This window comes from Leopardus geoffroyi, chromosome X, assembly GCF_018350155.1.
Source record: "Leopardus geoffroyi isolate Oge1 chromosome X, O.geoffroyi_Oge1_pat1.0, whole genome shotgun sequence".
Classification (NCBI taxonomy): Eukaryota; Metazoa; Chordata; class Mammalia; order Carnivora; family Felidae; genus Leopardus; species Leopardus geoffroyi.
The window spans coordinates 47,544,160-47,562,753 of NC_059343.1; the positions used below are offsets into that span (position 1 = coordinate 47,544,160).

The following is an 18,594-nucleotide window of genomic DNA, read 5'->3' on the forward strand; positions in this document are numbered from 1 at the left end:
GGAGCCGGGGACTTGTATGTCTTAGCAGGTATTGGGGTATTGGGTTTCCCTGAGCCCCTTTCCTGGGCACACTGTCTTTCTGGGAAGCCCCTACCACAGCCCTCAGATGGGGATCCAGGCCCAGTGCTGTGGCTGGCTGTTTTCATCAATAGACAAGAGTTCTTTGTGATCCGTACATTGATTCCTTGTATGTTAGCAGGCATTATTACTAGGGAGTTTAACCAGGCTAGGGGTGGGTACGAGCACCCTACAATTTGTGTATGTGTTTTCAGCCCTTGTTTATATAGCCACAGTAAGTATGCTGAGCTAAACTGTTCTTCACCCTTTTTCTTAAGGTCCTGAGAATATCTGGATTTCCTTGTCTACAATTTTATACATCTGAGCATGCTATGACAAAATTGTATTTCATGAGCAAAAGTTTTGCTTCTTAAAATCCCAGCCTCTCACTAATCTGTACTACCCTCTTCTGCTTCCACACACATGTACAACCACATACACAGAACCCAGCATTCAGGTCACAGGAACAGCTTTAAAACAGTGGGCAACAAATTCAGAAAAAGGGAGGTCTTTTTTGTACTTTCCCTCTTCCCTCACTGTGGACTCCCTAAATCCACCTCTGTCTTTGGCCCTAGGGAAGATGATGGTTACTTTTGGGAGAGAAGATTCCACCTGGGAGACAATGAGGGACCGTCCAGGATGACATGTCCCAAGGGAAGTAGTATGGGGCTCAGGTGGGCCTGGCTAGTCAGGGAGTTATAGAGGGTCTCATATGACAGAGAATTCAGTGTGGGGGTGGAGTGGGGGGCTGGGCAGAGCATAGAGGGCAAGCCCCTGTGGCAGGCTGAGGAGCCAGGTGACCATCCTGTGGACAGAGAAAGCCATGAAAGGCCACAGTGTAGGAAAGGGTGCTGGCAAACAGGTGTGAGGACAAGAGAGTGAGTGGCAGTCAAGAGCTCCCACCCACACACAGTGTTGGTTTTGCTGTGCCACAGCGACATAGCCTCTCACAGCCACAGGGTCTCTTATCCTGTGTTATATAGTCTCACAAATCACCAGTCACAAAAAGGTCTACTCAATTACAGAGACACACGGTGTTATTGAGACTGTTTCATACAACTGTTGGGTCTGAAAGCCTGGTCACACACAGTCACAAAGACCCACAGTCACAACCTCACATATTATCACACAGCGCCACAGTATCATGTACACCCAGCAAACACAGTCATGCACGGTCACAAAGAAAATCACACAGTGGCAAGCCTCTCATTTTATACAGTTTCATACAATAATTTCCCAACTACTCACCATCATATATACTCCTCAAATATGGTTACACTGAGTCACAAAGATATACAGTGTAATTTATACTGTGTCTCACAATTGCAGGGCCACAGAGTGTGACACATGCCATAATATGGTGTCACAGGTTCACACAGTCATCAAGACTATAGCCATGCAGGGTTATTATACCATGTTAGATACTGCCTCACACAATGGGATAACATCACAAAGTCACACACCACCATGTACCCAGAAACACAGATACACAATCACAGACATGTGCCCTAATTTACTATGTCATACTCATGAAACAAACATGTCCATGGTGTCCTTGAGTCTTAGGGGCTCAGGCATATATAAACACCTGAAATTTGCCTACTGGTCTAAGTGGTCATGGTGTTACACGTACCCCCTGCTGCAAAAACATACAGCTATAACATTCAGAGACAACCTACAGGGTCACATGGGCAAAAGGAGCCACAGGAATTTTGGGTATCCCAGTCCTGGAGGGAAGGAATAGCCCAAACTATAGTGTTCTAGCAGCTTCCCTGGGCCCTGGGCCCTACTCTGGCCACAGGCTAGCAAGGTAGGCCCCAGGGGACTCCAGCCATTGTCACCTCACAATCCTGAAGGAACATGGTGCCCCAGGCCCCTGGCCAAGCCCCACTCTTCCACCCAGTACCTTGCCTTGGGTGCAGTGTCCTCACTTCCTTTCTCACTTGAACAGGCAGGGCCCTGACTGGGAGGGAGGAGGTGCTCCTCTCAGCTCAGCTGGGCAGTGTACCCTGCCCTGTTCAGCACATCCTGGCCTGGTCCTGCCCTGCCAACCCCCCTGGGCGTGGGGTTGAAGAGGATGAATCACTTGGAGGACGGCACATGAGGAAACACAGTTCGAGAGACAAATGGCCAGAGAAAGTGAGAGACAGGGTAGCTGAAAGGGCCAGAGATCTAGCAAGCAAAGCCAGGCACCCCATTGTGCAGAGACATCCCCCCTCAAAGACACACATAGGTTCCAGGGTTTCAGGTGCCCCTTGTTTGCCTCCTCAGGGCTCCACCTGGCCCTGTCTCCACACCTGAAAGCAGGCAGGCCTCCATAGGTGAGCTCTCCCTACCCAGTCTGTACAGAGCAGCTGGAGGCCCTCTGGCTGGGCTTCTCTCTCTTTGCTCCACTGTTTGTCCTGGTGGTAGGGTAACTATACCATTCTTTGTGGCCGTGCTCTGGCCCATTCTCTAATCCCTTCTCATCCACCTCACCTGGGAGCCCACCAATGGACCTGCCTCTCCTTTCTTTCTGCCTCCTTGTAAGCAGCCCTGCAGAATGGGAGGCTGGATAAAATTCAAATATTCTGGGACACTCTGGATTTCTAGGAGAGAGAGACAGGGACTGTGAGCTCAGTTTCTAAATAGATGAAGGCAGAGAGACGGGCAACGACTTGTCCAAGGTCACATAGCAAGTCAATGGCAGAGTTTCAGCAGACTGGTCCTGAGTTGGACTCCTTTCTTAATCTTGCTCTCCAAGGGAAGCTGGAAAAGAGGGGAAGTAGGAGGGGCAGGGGAATACCCCAGTGCTTCAGAAAGTTGTGAGCTGCAGTGTGGCTAGTGAGCACAATATCTCTACACCCACCTGTAGGGAGACGACAGTGGGGTTCCAGTTCAGGAGCCAAGGCCCGGCCAAGAACCAGCTGAAGCTCCACTGAAGGAAGAAGGTTCAAGATCCCTCCCTCTCCCATTTCAGTGCTCCTCATTCCTGTCCCTCTGCCTACATTTCCCTGTCTCCTCCTATGTTTTCCCTCAATGGTCCCCTTGTCCCATCTTGCTCCCTCCAGGTGGGTAGATGGACCTCCAGCTCAGGTCATGCCACTTACCTGCACAAGAACCTTCTGTGACTTCCCACTGCCCATGGGGAAAATAGGAACTTCTCAGCTAGGCCTCCATGGCACTTCACAACCCTATTGAACTCTCTGGCTTCTCTAGGCTTAGTTCAGTTCCCTGAATATTTCTGAGCCCTGCTCTGAGCCCAAGTAGATGCAGTGCTGAGGGATGTGAAAAATCCCATCTCTGCCCCTGGGGAGCTCCCAAGGGATGCCTTCTCCTTTCCTGGATACCAAAGCCCTTCCCACTGCCCCATCCCATCCCCACCTGGCTAGATCCTGCATTGGTTTTCTCCAGCCCATTTTTTATAGTTGACAATCCACAGCATTGTCTCTCTCTCACACACACACACACTTACACCTACACATCTGACAAAGTCCTCCACCAGAACTGCCTCCTCTACCACTGGGTTTACCAGAGTCCTGAGTGCCCATTAGAGCAGAGGCCACAAAGCCTCCCCACCCTACCCCCTGCAGAAAGTCATACCACCAAACCTTATAATACTTTGTGAAAATGTACCCAGTAGACATATTGACAATGCACAGCCCTTGAGGACCTAGTGAGAGCTGCAGAGTTGTTCACATGTCCACATGCAATGTGCTTGGTGCATTGTGCTCACACAAAATCATTGCTGCCATTCTGGCATCTCTTGTCACTGACCAGAAGCACACCCTGGGCACCCCAGGAGTTCAGGGCACTGTCCCAGCTCTGCTGTGGGGGTGTGCAGTCCCAACAGGCCCTCAGCAGGCCAAAAGGTAATCTTGATCTTAACCCTCAGGGTGCTCCCAATCTCAAAGACAAGAGAGTCTCATTCAGGAAAAGCTAAGGTAGAGCTTAGGAAGTACAAGGGGGGTTAGCATGTTAGGACTGGGGAAGCTCAGGGGAGGGAGAGGCCAGGGACAGGGCGACCAGATAAAATACACAATGCCCAGTTAAATTTGAATTTCAGATGAACAATGAATAATTTCTTAGTATAAGCATGTCTCATGAATACTTATACTAAAAATTTATTATGCTATACTAAAAACTTATTTGTTGTATATCTGAAATTCAAATCTACCCATACTTTATTTGAGCAAATTTTAGCAACCTTAGTCAAGGAAGGCTTAGAGTGAATGAGGCAGAGCAAGGCCTCTGAGGTGGCACCTGGCAACCAGGGCCCCATAGTCTCTTGTCCATTTAAGCCTCAGGCAAGTTGTGGGCTCTACCCAATTTCCCTGCAATAGGCACCTGAATGCTCATGACAGCGACATTATTTCTGGGATAACCTTTAATCTGGTCTTATTTATTAAAAAACAAGGTCAATCATTTAAAACCCATGGTATGTGACTATTCCAAAGAGGGGTGGCATGACAGCATGCACTGACTAGACTGTGTGGGTGGAGGTGTTGTGGCACCTTAATTAGGAAGAGCTGGTTTAGAAGTCATACAGACAGACCCTGGTTAAATCCCAACATCCCCACTTACTAGTTGCGTGACCATGGGCAAGCCTCTCTATCTATCTGAACCTAGTTTACTTATCTGGATAATTGGATAGTAATCACAGCCCCTGGTTTGGGGGAGTCCATGAAACAAAGAGGGAAAGAGCATATTGCCCCCACTCACACAGCAGTGTGGGTTAAACTTGAAAGCCAACAGAACTGCACATCCACAAAGACACAAAACTATGCACACAGATACATATAACCACAGGCCACAGGCTGCAACCCAACACAAAGCTGTTGATACACCAAGAAACATGAGCAAACCCAGCCAGAGATGGACACAGAATCCAGCCCCGCTCTCCTTGACAGCTCCTCAGATCAGGGCAGGATTCCTAGGAGAGGTGGCATGGCAAAGAAAAGACAATGGTACCCCATCCCCCAATTCAAATTCAATTCAAATTCAATTGAAAATACAAATCATACAAAACTGTAAAATAAGTGTTAAGAAGTATAATAGAGTTTTGAATTTTTCCATGACAATTTATTGTCATCAAAATAACAAAATCATTGTTGGTGGGAATGCAAGCTGGTGCAGACACTCTGGAAAACAGTATGGAGGTTCCTCAAAAAATTAAAAATAGAACTACCCTACAACCCAGCAATTGCACTACTAGGCATTTATCCACGGGATACAGGTATGCTGCTTCAAAGGAACACATGCACCCCAATGTTTATAGTAGCTCTATCAACAATAGCCAAAGTATGGAAAGAGCCCAAGTGTCCATCGATGGATGAATGGATAAAGAAGATGTGGTACATATACACAATGGAGTATTACTCAGCAATCAAAAAGAATGAAATCTTGCCATTTGCAACTATGTGCATGGAACTGGAGGGTATTATGCTAAGTGAAATTAGAGAAAGACAAATATCATATGACTTCACCCATATGAAGACTATAAGAGACAAAACAGATGAACATAAGGAAAGGGAACAAAAATAATATAAAAACAGGGAGGGGGGACAAAGTATAAGAGACTCATAAATATGGAGAACAAACAGAGGGTTATTGGAGGGGGTGTGGAAGGGGGAATGGGCTAAATTGGTAAGGGGCTAAATTGGTTAAGGAATCTACTCCTGAAATCATTGTTGCACTATGTGCTAACTAATTTGGATGTGAATTAAAAATAAATAAAATTTAAAAATAAATAAATAAATAAATAAATAAATAAATAAATAAATAATGTAAAACACTTACTCATAATGTAAAACATATATGCCGGCATTAAAAAGATATTGAATTAAATAGACAATTTTGTTTGCTAAAAAAAAAAAAGAAAAGAAAAAAGAAATAAAAATCATTCCAAAAATTGTTTTTGGTTGCTGCATGCCCCTACTTGGCAGGTGCCCTGAGCACATGTTTTGGGGCTCCTGGCAGAACAAGTCTACTCTCTAGCTGTTTGAAGATAAGAGCTCCTCCATTTGCCCATTTCCACTGGAATGACCCTGTTTCTCCCTCACCTCTTTCTGGTAATTTCCACTGCTAGCATGCCCCCTCCCTGGACAGCAACACCCCCTTTCCCACCTCCTAGCTGCAGCCTTGGCTCAATCTCAAGTCAGCTAATAGGGCCTCAGACTGGACCTCAGCTATTAACTCCATGGTGACCTGGGTAGTTGCTTTACAGCTCTGGACCCCAATTTCCCCATCTGCAAAATCGGGGAGAATATGTGTGTGTTCCTCATTTTGAGGACCTGGTGAGATGCTAGAGTGGACAGAAGCTGGCCCCAGCACTCAGGCCTCCTGACCTTTACTGCATGCTTCTCCCTACAGCCCCCAGATCTCAGCCTCTCCAGGCTAAGAGGTAGGCCCCAGGGACAGTTGGAATTCCTGGCAGTGGGGTGGGGTAGGGTGGGGTGGGGTGGGGTGGAGAAAGGGACCAGAGGGAGTGGAAAAGAAAGAACAACAGCAAATAAGAAAGTGCCTTTTGGAATGCCCGCTCTGTTGGTGGGGAAGGGGGAGTCCCTCACTTTGAGAAAAAAGCAGGGGATAAAGGCATAGCTGCCCCATTTCCTTCCACCTTGGCCTTGAATGTGAGGTCCAGTCCAGTTGCCCTACACCTTTTTGGCCAGACTGACCCAGGCCTTGCTTGGTCTGACAGATGATCTCCATGAAAGTTCAAACACAAAGTTCCGTCAAGTGTGAGAAGGGCACTGGGAGCTATCTATAAGAACCCTGTGGGTAGTTCTGAAGGTTCCTTTCCTGAAGTGAACTGGTCTTCTGAACATAAGGACTCTGCAGAAAAACAAAGGCACCTTCTGCAGAGTGAAGGCACTTTTGGAAAGTGGGAGCCATTCTGGCAAATAAGGAGTTTTCTTCCTGCAAAGTAGAGAAACTTTCTATAAAAGGGAGGTCTCTTTGATACAAAGAATGCCCCTTCTGTAAAGGTAAGCAACTTCTCCATAGTGGAGGAGACTTCTTCAAAATGGAGGGACATTCTAAAATGCGAGGAGAGTTCTATAGACCTTTTTGTAAAATGGATGACCTGTCTGTAAATGAAGGACTCTTTGCCAAACAGAAGACTCTTCTGTAACATGGAGGAAGTCTCTTATAAAGTGAGGCCCCTTCTGTAAAGTGAAGGATGTTTCTGTAAAGTGTGGACCCTCATGGAAAGTGAACACCTTTCTGTAAAATAGAACAGTATAAGACATTATGGAATGATAAGGACTGGAGTAAACTGGAGAGCACATGCATCCCCTGAAGTAGGGACAGTAGTTCCTCCCTTCTATCTAATTGTCACTTTGCAGTAACAGGGCCCTGTACTTTCAGATCTTCCAATATTTCAAGAGAACCAGAAATCTAAACTTTTATGTGAACCCCCCTAGTCTTGAAAACAGTGAGTATGCCAAGCAAAATTTGTAAGTCAAATTCAACTTGTGGGGCACCACTTTCTGATATCTGAAGTAGATGGTCCTTAAGGCCCCTTACACTTCTGCTGTTTACCTCCTGCCCTGACATGCTCTGGCTCTTGGGTGGCAGCCCTGAAGGTCCCTTATTACACCCTCTGCTAGGGCCCAGTCTCTTCTGGGCCTGACCAGGCTCAGGGAGCTAGCTCATGCAATACTTGTTGGCAGTTCCCTGAACTGGATTCTGCCTTTTGTTCTGCCTGGTCCAGTTCACACTTTGCCCTGTGCAAGGTGCCTGGAGAAGAGAGCAGGGGATTGCAAGAACTTTCAGAACTCTCTGGAACTCAAGGTATTCACTTTTTAGTGGAAGATATAAAGTATGGGGATTCAAGTGTTTGTTAAGCACCTACTCTGGGCCAGGCATTGTGTTGATGCTTTCCTGTAAGGGATCCTTCTAACAACCCTGTGTACTATTAGCTCCATTTTATAGGCACAAAAACTGAGATGCAGAGAAGCAAAATAACTTGTCTGAGGATACACAGTGAGAAATGGGACTGGATCCCAAGCATGTCTGCGTCCAGAGTCACAGGGCACATCCTCAGCCATTGTTTGCTGAATTGGGAAAGAAATCACATTTGAAGGGATGAGTGGGGATGACTTTCTAAAGGAGGTGGTTTTCAAGTTCAACCATCCAGAAAGGGGTGTAGGTTTTAGGTGGAATGGGCACAGTCCTACAGGCAAAGGAAGAAAAGTGAGCAATGGTGTGAATACTAGGGGTAGGGAGGTGAAGAGTATGTTTGAGGGCACAATGAACAGTCCTGGGTTTGTAAAAACATTCCGGAACAGGAGCAAGCAGCAGGAAGGGCCAAAAGACTAGCACTCACCACCCCCCTCCACTGCCAGACACATACCAACCACAACCACAACCAAGATATAGACTCATAGGGGCCATACAGAGACAGACATTGGCACAGAAACACACACACACACACACACACACACACACACAGACGAGATCTACAAACAGAAACTCACATGCAGAAACATCTAGAAACTCCCAGGGGCTGACAGAAACAAGGTGACACACAAACAAGCAAATAGGAACATACAACAAATACAGACCCAAAGACACACATAGACACACAGATATATACAGACACACTCAAACGTATACATAGACATACAGAAATAAGAACATTAAGATATACACAAAACAGACCCTTGGGGATAAAGACAGCCAGGCAGCCAGGCACATGTGCATGCATGCATGGCATGCACACACACACACACACACACACACACAACACACAACACACAGTCGCATGGGAGCACAGGCAGCCCATCCCTCTTGCAGTTGCTGGATTGCTGTAAGGGCCTGGCCTTCTCCCAGTGTCTCTGGACCTGAGGCCAGAGAAGGATGGGGATGGTTGCTCCACCCCCGGGGGGGGGGGGGGGCTGGGGACTTCAGAGGACAGGAAGGGAAGGGAGTGGAGCTGCAGCTGGGAGCACTGGGGGCAGTAATTACCCAGCTCTGGGGCTGCCACGCTGGCTGGATTTCCCTTCCTGTGAGGACAGAGCCACTAGGGAATGGCCCCTCTGACCCCTGCTGTGTGTGACCCCAGGGACCCAACATCCACCCATTTCCCTTCCACCCTCACCAGAAGCCTGGTCAAATTTGAGAGTTAGTAACACAGAAAGATTATGAGAGAAAAAGGCAGAGAGAGACAGAAAGAGACACTGGGACAAAGACAAAGAAGAACAAGACAGGAAAACTACAGAGAGCTGGACAGCTAGAGAGGGAAACTGTAAAACCAAAGCAAGTCAGAAGGGAGACAGAGACAGTGAGGGATGCAGGCTCAGAGAGGCAAGGGGGCAGAAACAAAAAGGGTGGGCCAGGGCCAGGGCCATTTGTTGAACATGGCTATAATGTGTCATGCTGAGAGCTGCGGGGTTTTCTTTACCTGTGGCGTTTAATTCTTATGACAACACTCAGAGGTGGGCATAATAACCCCATTTTACAGATGAGAAAATTGAGGCACAGAGAGGTGAAGTGACTCACCCAAGGTCACACAAAGCTAGGAAGTGGCAGAGCTGCCTCTGGGGGGCTCTCACCACTGCCTGACAGTACCAGGGATTCAGGACCCAAACAGAGATCCCTGAAGGAATTCTCCAGAGAACAGAGCAGTCAGTAAGGCCTGGAGCCTGGAGCCCCTAGGCGATGCACACAGTAAGAAAGACCTAAACCTTCCCTGCCCCACTTCCTGCCGCCCCTGGGGCTGTGTCAACACCTGGAATGCATTAGTCTGGGAGGCCCCGCCTAGGGAAACTGGGAAGGAGTTGGGGAAGGGGGTGAGCAGGGAAGGTGAAGGTGAAGGCAAAGGGAGTGGTGTGGGCAGCTGCTGCGCACCTAACAGGCCCAAACGGAAGGGCTTCTTTGCCAGCTGCAGCTCCCAGGGGCCAACCCTGCCAGTCCCGCCTTTCCCACCGCCTTCCCTCTGTGACTTAACCCTTTCCATGCATGGGCTACAGGAAAGCGCCACAGAGGGCTAACAGCTGCCAGCACCGGGGAAGAGCCTTCCATTCCCTCTGGGCCTCAGCCACATACCTATGCCCCTCACCCTCCTGACCTTAACTCTGGGGCCCAGGTGGGCACAGCTGATGCCTGCTGGGTACTGCCACCTCGATGCCCCATCTCCTGTCTTCAGGCTCCTCAGACTCAGTGCATCCCAAACCACACCCAGGCCCTAGTGGTTCCTCCTCCTGCCTTCCCCATCCCAACAGTGTTACATCCATCCACAAAGTTCCCCAAGCCAGAGGCTAGGCTTTCTCCTGGTCTCCTCCCTTTCCCTTAACTCACACAAGAAGGCAGACCCTAAGCCTTAGCAGACTCAACTTTCTTAGCTTTAGAGTCCATAAGCTTTTTCCCACTCTCTACCTTCCTAACTGGTTTCCCTCCACCCTCTCTACAAGGTATTCTCCACACCACAACCATCTTATGAAAACAGTCTGCTTCAATTCCTGCAGCCTTGTGAAGGGTTCCCTTTGCCTCCCAGATGAACTCCAACCTCCAGAGCTTGGGGACAAGTAATGCCCAGCTCAAGAACACTTCCCTACCCCCACCCTCCAGCCACAATGGCCTCTTGTCTGTTCCTCGAAAGTGCTCTCTTCCGCCTGGGGCTTTGGCACATGTTGTTCCCATGGCCTGAACGGCTTTTCCGGCTTTTCCGCTTTGCCTTACCTCTGGACTCCTATTTATCCTTGGAGTCTCAACTCAAGTGCCCTCTTTTCCCTGCTTACCCCCCTCCTTATATGTTCGGCTGCATCTATGCTTGGAATTACTTGTTATGTAGATCTTCCCTGCTAGAAAGAAGCTCTATGAGCACAAGGATTGTGCCTGTCTTGTTGTACACCAAGCACCTTGCACAGGGCCAAGCACATAGTAGGTCCTCAATAGATATTTGTTGAATAAAGAAATGCCCTTCTTCCTCCCCTTTTACTTTACCTTATCTGCCAAGTATTTATTACCACGTATTTATTGATGCCATATTATTTGCCAGATAAATGTGATGACCAGGTCCCAGTGTTATAAATGGGGAAACTAAGGCCCTGGGAGGGGTAAGGAAGGCTACGGGCACAGTGAACTAATGGCAGAGCCAGGAGAGCTGAGACTCCTTCAGCTACTGCCCTGCATCCTTGTCTCCAGCTGTGTGTGTGTGTTTTGAGGCACCTTTTGGAGATGTGATGCCTTCCAGGCCCAAGGAACTGGGTATTAGAGCCCAGAGAGGCTGGACTCACTGCTCCAACATATCTGCATTCTCCAGAGGGGGAAACATAACTCTGCATGGCTGGCCAATGGCAGACAGTGCTTCCTGCCCTCATTCCAGACAGGTCCTAGCCCCACCCAGCCAGGATCTGGCCAGCTCCACATCTGCCTAAGGCATTTAGCTAACTGGCCCCCAGAAAGTCCTGGTTGGAATCTGTCTGGGACACAGCTGCCACTCTCCCTTGAGGAAGCAGGTAGCTCCAGCCAGGCCCTCCCACAGGGACAGAGGCACCTGAAAGGGCCAAGGAAGGGCGTGCCAACCATCTGCAACCTGGGAACTGCAATTCTTTTAGTCCTGTCAGGGAAGTCCTTTTCCCAGCTATCCAGAGTCTTTATATTTTGTTGTGTTTGTTTGGAAGGCCTCAGCTGACTGAACCAAATCTGGGTCTTTTCCCAGACATTCCCCTGGAATCCTAAACTGCTGCTCTTCAAAAATCCCCAGCAGAGCCCACCACCCCTCCTGTCATGAGCCCCCTCTTGTTTCCATAAGCGACCTCCTTCTATGGCCTCACAGGATGCCTTCAAAATGGAGAACATGGAGGGAGCCACAAGAATTTACTTTACGAATGTTTCATTTGCTTTTAAGGAGTATTCCCTGAGTTCTTTGCAATAGCAAATACCCTGGGTATATGTGAAATGGGCCTCAGCTTTATGCAAATGTGCTTTAAAAACTGCTCCCCTTCCCCAAGGCATTTCTAAGGCAACATTTGGTCAGGTAATGAATGATCCAACTGGGTGTGGATCATAGATAGTGGATCACTATCTATGTCTTCAGGGATGGGACTGGCCCCAGAACCCCACACACTTTTCCCCATGAGCTGCTTTGTGATCCATGGTGTGCATTGGTGGTGGGAATTCCCAAACATATATTGCCAAGACCTCTCTCTTCTGAGCTTTCCAACCCTCCATCCAAATGTCTGCTGGCCACTTCCACCTGGATGTCCCCCAAAGCCTTTCAAACTCAGTATCTTCCGTCAAACCTGCTCCTTCTCTTGCATGTAGATGGCCTCCCCACCACCCATTGGGCCACTGTAGTTGGTTTCAGACAAGAACACACAAACTCATCCTGGACTTTTCTTTCTTCCTTGGCCTCTACATCCAAGCCACCACCAAGGCCTGTTCATGTTAGCACCTAAATATCTCTCTGATCTTATTGTCTTTACCTGCCACCACTCTAAACCAAACTATAATTGCCTGTCACTGGGATGACTGCCTATCATCTCTGCTCCCATTCTTGTGCCCCTACCATCCACTCTCCACAAGTAGCTATGGGGATCTCTCAAACACCTACATCTGAGCACATCATTCCTCTGCTTAATAAACCCTTCAATGGTTCCCCTTTGCCCTAGGATAAAGTCCCTTTCCCAGGCATATCCCTTACTCCTCTCAACACCAGTCCCAGTTCCCAGGATGCCCCATGTCTCAGTGCCTTTGCTCCTACTGAAATTCTTACCTTAACTGCCCTTCATGTTCCTCTTAGCTCTACAAACCTTGCTGACACTCCCTAGAGCTCTTCCTTTGGACCAGGCCCTGTGATGGGTACTTCTGATGCCTGTTTCCTCTGCCTAGAGTCCCAAAACTGCAACTGCTTTCCAGCTTGAAGTGCCAGATGGAAGCCATTCATGAGAGCTAAGCATAGATGGTAAACTGAGGCAGCCGGTATTTGTGTGTATGTGAGTGAGGGGCTGACTCCCTTTAGCTTAGATCCCATGCCTTCCTTTGGGGTTGGGAGAGAGGGAGGTAGGCCCACATAGGGTCCTGAGGAGAGGGCCTTAGAGGGGAGGCCAATGCATTCTTCAGGCCTTAATCAGGCTGACTCACTGTAGGACCATGAGTAAACTGCCTCTCTGAGCCTCTACTACCTCTACTAAAAATCAGTTCCCACTCTAGACTGTGCATCAGAATCACCTGGGGAATTTTAAATAGATTCCTGGATTGCAACCCCAAGATTCTGGGGCTCTGAGGTGGAGTCTGGGAATCAGTTATTTTTTCAAAGTCAATAAGGGATTCTGATTTTCACCCAGTTTGGGAAACCCAGAACCAGAGGGTGTCTAGGGCCCTTTCCAGCTCCAATTCTAACTCTTGGAGTCTCTGATGATGCCCTAGGCTCCAAATTAGAAGAAGCCAGCCTTCTTTCTGCCCCTCTCAATTGGCTTAGTTCTTTATTACCCATGAAAAGACTCTTATATCAGGTGCAACTGTTTTGACTGAGACACAGGCCTCAAGCTACTCCCCACATAGCATCTGGAAGGATATTCCAGGCTTCAAATCTAGAATAGGGTAGGGTTTCCCCCAAATCTCTATGAGCACATCTACAGCTGGAAACTCTCTCAAAACCCTCTCTGGTATCTCACTGGGTTATCTCAGTAACCCAATTAGGCCTTAGGTTTTATCAACCTGGAAAATGGGTATAAAAACGATCGCCCCTTTCCCTACCAATAATCAGGGTAACTAAAAGAGAAAGCACTTTGAAGTAATTGAAGGTTTTTCACATGGATAAGATGTGACTATAGTTGACCCTTGAACAGCACAGTATGAACTGCACAGGTTCACTTACACATGGATTTTTTTTTTATAAATACAATACAGTCCCATAAATGTATTTCTTCTTATGATTTTCTTAATAACATTTTCTTTCCTCTAGCTTACTTTAAGCATACAGTATATAATACATATACAAAAAGATGTGGGAATTGACTGTTTATGTTATTGGTAAGGATTCTGGTCAAAAGTAGGCTATTAATAGTTATGTTTTTGGGGAGTCAAAAGTTATACATAGATGTTAGGCTGTGCAAGTAGGGGCATGGGGCTTGGTGCCCCTAACCCCCACATTGTTCAAGAGTCAGTTGTATTATTTTAAAAAGCACCACCCTCCCCCGATGGTCCACTGGCCCCTAAGGATAGTGATTCAATAAAGGCCTCAGCAGTCTGAGGGAGGAAGTCGGCAGGCACACAGAAATCTTAACATGTGGACTAAAATGTTTCAACCCTTTAATTGAGAGGACTCTCTCTCTCTCTTTCTTTCTCTCTTTCTCTCCCTCTCTCTTTCTTTCTCTCTCTCTCTCTCACACACACACACACACACACACTCACACACACACTGCAACCACCAACCCTGCGCTTCTTGGGCCAATTATAGGCGAGTCCTGTAGAGAGAGAAGCAAGTCACTTGTGCCTACCCCTGGGCAGGCTGGGCAGTGGGGGAGGCGGGCCTCTCACACCCCATGCTGCTGTGAATCACATGGCCCAGCGCCTGCTTTGCCAGGGCCTGAGTAATATCTCTGCCTCCTCTTCAGAAGGTTTTTCTCTCTTTTTTTAAATTTTATTTTATTCTGCAAGCTTCTCACCAGTATCTCATAGACTCCTCATGGCATTCTCTAGATGAGGAAATTGAGGCTCAGATAAGGGAACTCACTCAGTGTCACACAGTGAGTCAGCTAGGAATGGTTGGATGGGAAGTCAGGTCTTTCCCTGACACTTTTTATCATGTAGTATATAAAAAAAAGACACCTACACAGGCAGGGACTTCACTGGGAAAAAGGATCCTGGAAACTTTTTTGCTCTTTTGGGCAGGAGGGGAATAGTTCAGGATGGGTATTGTGATTGGTAATTAGTAAGGATTGGTGGAGTGGGAAGGCAACTCAGAATCACCACCATGTATCAATCAGAGGTTATTGACCAAGGGTCTAGACACTGCCCAGCTACTGACTCCCAGACCAAGAGCATCTAGAGGGCAGGAATTCAGTTGTCCTTCTCTAAGCCTATAGTTACTGAGGGCTTATTATGCGCTCCCTTCATGTCTGTTCAGGCATTTGTTCAACAAGGATTTATTAAGCACCTACTGTGTGTTAGGCACTGCACTAGTCACTGGGGATACAACAGTAAACAAAACAGATACAATCCCCTTGCCCTCACAGAACTCACATTCTAGTGGAGGAAGATGGGCAATAAACAAGTAGACACAATAAGATAATTTCAGACTGTACTAAGTGCAAGGATGGAAGCACACAGGCAACTGTGTGATGGAGACTCACAAGTGTTCCCCCCCACCCCACACACAAAGTGGTCAGGGAAGGTCTCTTGGAGGAGGTGACATCTGAGCTGAGACCTGAAAGATGAGGAACAAGCCAGATGGAGAGCAGGGGGAAGAGCTGCCAGGCAGAGGGAAAAGAAGATGCAAAGACCCTGAGGTGGGAGTCCTTCTGGCATGTTTCGAGATCTGAAAGGAGGTGCTACAGTAAAGTGGGTGAGTAGCCTGCTCCATACAGCATCTGTCAAGGGGTGTTTGGAAAGCCAGCAGGAGCAACATGCAGGACAGGGTGTTAAAGGCCTCTTATCAGTTGGATATCTCCAGCCCACGAAGAGGAAGCCCCTGGAAACTCTCAGAGGTTCCATAACTAGCCCAAGGTCACAACACAGTAAGGGGCACGTCTTTCCAGTGCTTTATGCTTCACTACTGCTAATTGTGCTGGGCCATAGTCCCAGAGACCTATGGAGCCTGGGATATGAGCCCTGGGGGGTCCCAGGGGCTCAGCAGCTCTGTCAGTGTTGCCCAGTGGAAGGCAGACTAGAAATAACACTGCTCTTTCTCTGTGGCTCCTGGGCTCAGGTCCACATGGGGATGTCCCCAGATGGGGGAAGCCATGCTGGACTCCTTGGACACTCAGGTCTGTGCAGTTCAGAGGCCTCTCCAGGCAACAGCCTATGGCCCCAGCCTCACCTAGAGCTGCTCCACCTCTGCAAATCCAAGTTCAAGCATCCTGGTTTCTCTTCACAACCATCCTTGAAGCCCTGCAGCTCTACAGCTCTGCTACAACTGGCTTCTGCTCCCACCCCTTCTGCTGTCTCCTTACCTAGCAGCCCTTCCAGCCCTCCCCTCCAGGTTGACCCCCAAGGCCCACCTCTTTCACCTCTCTCTCTCATCAGCACCTTCTACTCCCTCCTTCCCTTGTCCTCCCGCCACACACACCTTGGCAAAACCCCAACCTTGGATCAATCCACCATCCCTCTTTTTTTTTTTTCCACTCATACTCCAGAGCTGCTGAGCTGAACAGTACAGGAGAAAATCACATAAGCAGAAGGCTTGGCATTTACTTTCATGGTCTCCAACCTCAGTTTGGGGAAAGAGAAAGACCACAGACTTTGTACTCAAATATATCTGGTTTTGAATCCTGGCTCCATACTAGCTGTGGGACCTTGGGCAAGTTACTCAACTTCTCTGGGCTTCAGTTTCCTACCCTACAAAATGATACCTACTTCACAGGAGGCTCCTGAAGATGAAATGAGAATCCATGTAAAGCACGCAGCCCAGTGCTTGGCACAACGTAAGCGCTTGGCAAATGGGAGACTCCTCTCCTATTCCCCCAAACAAACACTGTTCCCCCAACCAAATTCCTCTTACTCCCTTGCAATCCTGCCCGTTTTTCTTGGGAGTGCTCCCTCTCCCATTAGTCTCAGCGGATAGAAGATAAGGGGGTGGTAAGGGTTGAGGGGGCAAGGGGACAGAGAGAGAAGACCGCGGGCAGAGGTTGAAAGGACTGGACGGAAGAGGAGCGAGGGAAGGGGGTGGGGGTTGAGAAGACTCGAAGGGCCAGGGTGAGCGGGTCGGCCCCGAGAATAAGAACCCACTTCCAGTACCAGGCCCGTGGCCCGGGCTCCCATGCTCTCTCGATCACTCACCAGGCCGGGGCTGTGAACCCTCTAGGTGGTAGGAGAAGCGTAGGGCCCTGTGGTGCTGTGGACTGGGGCCGCAGGGTAAGACCCGGGGGCCTGGAACAGCGCCCAGGCTGGCGTCCGATGGTCCGGCAAACTGGGGATCCAGGGGGCCGCCGAGAGCCGAGCCTGCGCCCCTAAGCACCGGCAGTCCGGGCTCAGAGGCTCCAGGGTCCGTGTCGGCAGTGACCAGAGGAGCGGCGCCGGGGAGGTTCGTGGTTGGATGTTCGGGCTCCGAAGGCCCGGCACCCCCCAGGGCTCGGTGGCCATGCATGGTCCGGGCCTGGGCGCGGGGCCCGGGCTCCCCGCTTGGCTCCAGCTCCTGGGGCGGAGGCGCAGGCGGAGGAGGCCGGGCGCCCGGCGAAGCGGCGGCCTCAGGCTCGGGGGGCGGGGCTGCGGGCTCAGCCCCACTGCGGAGTCTTAAGCCCCCGGCCCCGGCCCGGGCCAGCAGCCTTAGCAGCAGTGGCAGTACCAGCAGCAGCAGCAGCCACCGCTGCTGCCGTGCCAGGCATCTCCGGCCCGGGCCCCGCGCGGGGATTGGGCTCGGCGAGGCCGGGGGCCCGCTGAGGAGCGCTTGTCTATGCGGCTGCAGCTGGGTGAGGGTCGGTGGGCTGCGCTCGGCGCGGGCTCTCTTGTAAGAGGCGAGCCACTTCCGTGGCCCCGGGGCGAGCGGTCGGTCTGTTTAGAGTGCAGGGTCTCTTTCTCCCCGAATGGGAATCGATCTGGGCTCTTCTGACTGGTCGGAAAGGGTTCTTCCTCCCGCCGCAGCGGAGGCTGGGGGGCGGAGGGGAAGGGAAGGGAGGGCAGGACAGGGGAGGGAGGGAGGAGAGGACGGCGGTGGCGGGGGGCGCGCGTGTGCGTCGCGCGCTTAGGCTGCGGGGCTCGCCCTCAGCCAATCCCTCCGGACGAAGCTTCAGCCGCGGGGGCAGGGTAACAGCTTCGGCCTAGGTCTCCGCGGCGGCCGGCAGGAAGGAGCCGGAGAAGGGGGGTGGGGAGGCGGGAGCCGTGGCTGAGGCAGCCGCAGCCACAGCGGCGCTGGGACCCAGTTACCCGGGCCCCGCCCCCTCGCCCGGGATTTGCTCTTGGGCACGCCCCCTCACTCCAACCCGCCTCACTTCTCTCGGTGACCGCCCTAAGGCCCTCCTTCTCCCCCTTAAAAATTTACCTCAGCCTTCATTCCCTATACCCCAACCTTCAGTCCCACATAGGCAAGTCTCTGAGCTCAAGCCCCAAATCTGCCTTTCTGTCCCTCTCTCAGGTCATCTTCTCTCTGCTCATCCTTCAATCTCTTTTCCAGAAACCTTTCCACAGGTTCCAGAGTCTCCCTAGTGCTTGGCTCATAGAGGACTTGTCTTTGATACGCTTCTCTCCGCTCAAACTAGACCTTATGGTCCTTTACTTCGCCACTCTCCCGCCAATAGCTTCAGTTCTCAGGATTATTGCATCCGCTTGGCAACATCCCAACCTTGGATCAGCCCAACTGTCCGCCTTTTCCATGCCTGTGCAAAGGCCGCTAAACACTGCTGGAGAAAAGTATTCAGGCTCACAGATTTGTGCCACTATAAACTCATGGTCTTC

General features: G+C 49.9%; 1 protein-coding gene across 2 annotated transcripts in view; it reads right to left on the reverse strand.

Moving 5' to 3' along the window:
• FGD1 (FYVE, RhoGEF and PH domain containing 1) overlaps window positions 1-18,049 on the reverse strand; it is a 41,760-nt gene extending 23,711 nt beyond the window's left edge. For both annotated transcript variants that reach the window (XM_045473281.1, XM_045473280.1), the window contains exon 1: window positions 16,984-18,049. In XM_045473281.1, the coding sequence (XP_045329237.1) occupies window positions 16,984-17,290 (307 nt within the window). In that variant the 5' untranslated portion in view covers window positions 17,291-18,049. The remainder of the gene's footprint in view (window positions 1-16,983) is intronic.
• Between the last annotated feature and the right edge of the window lie 545 nt (window positions 18,050-18,594).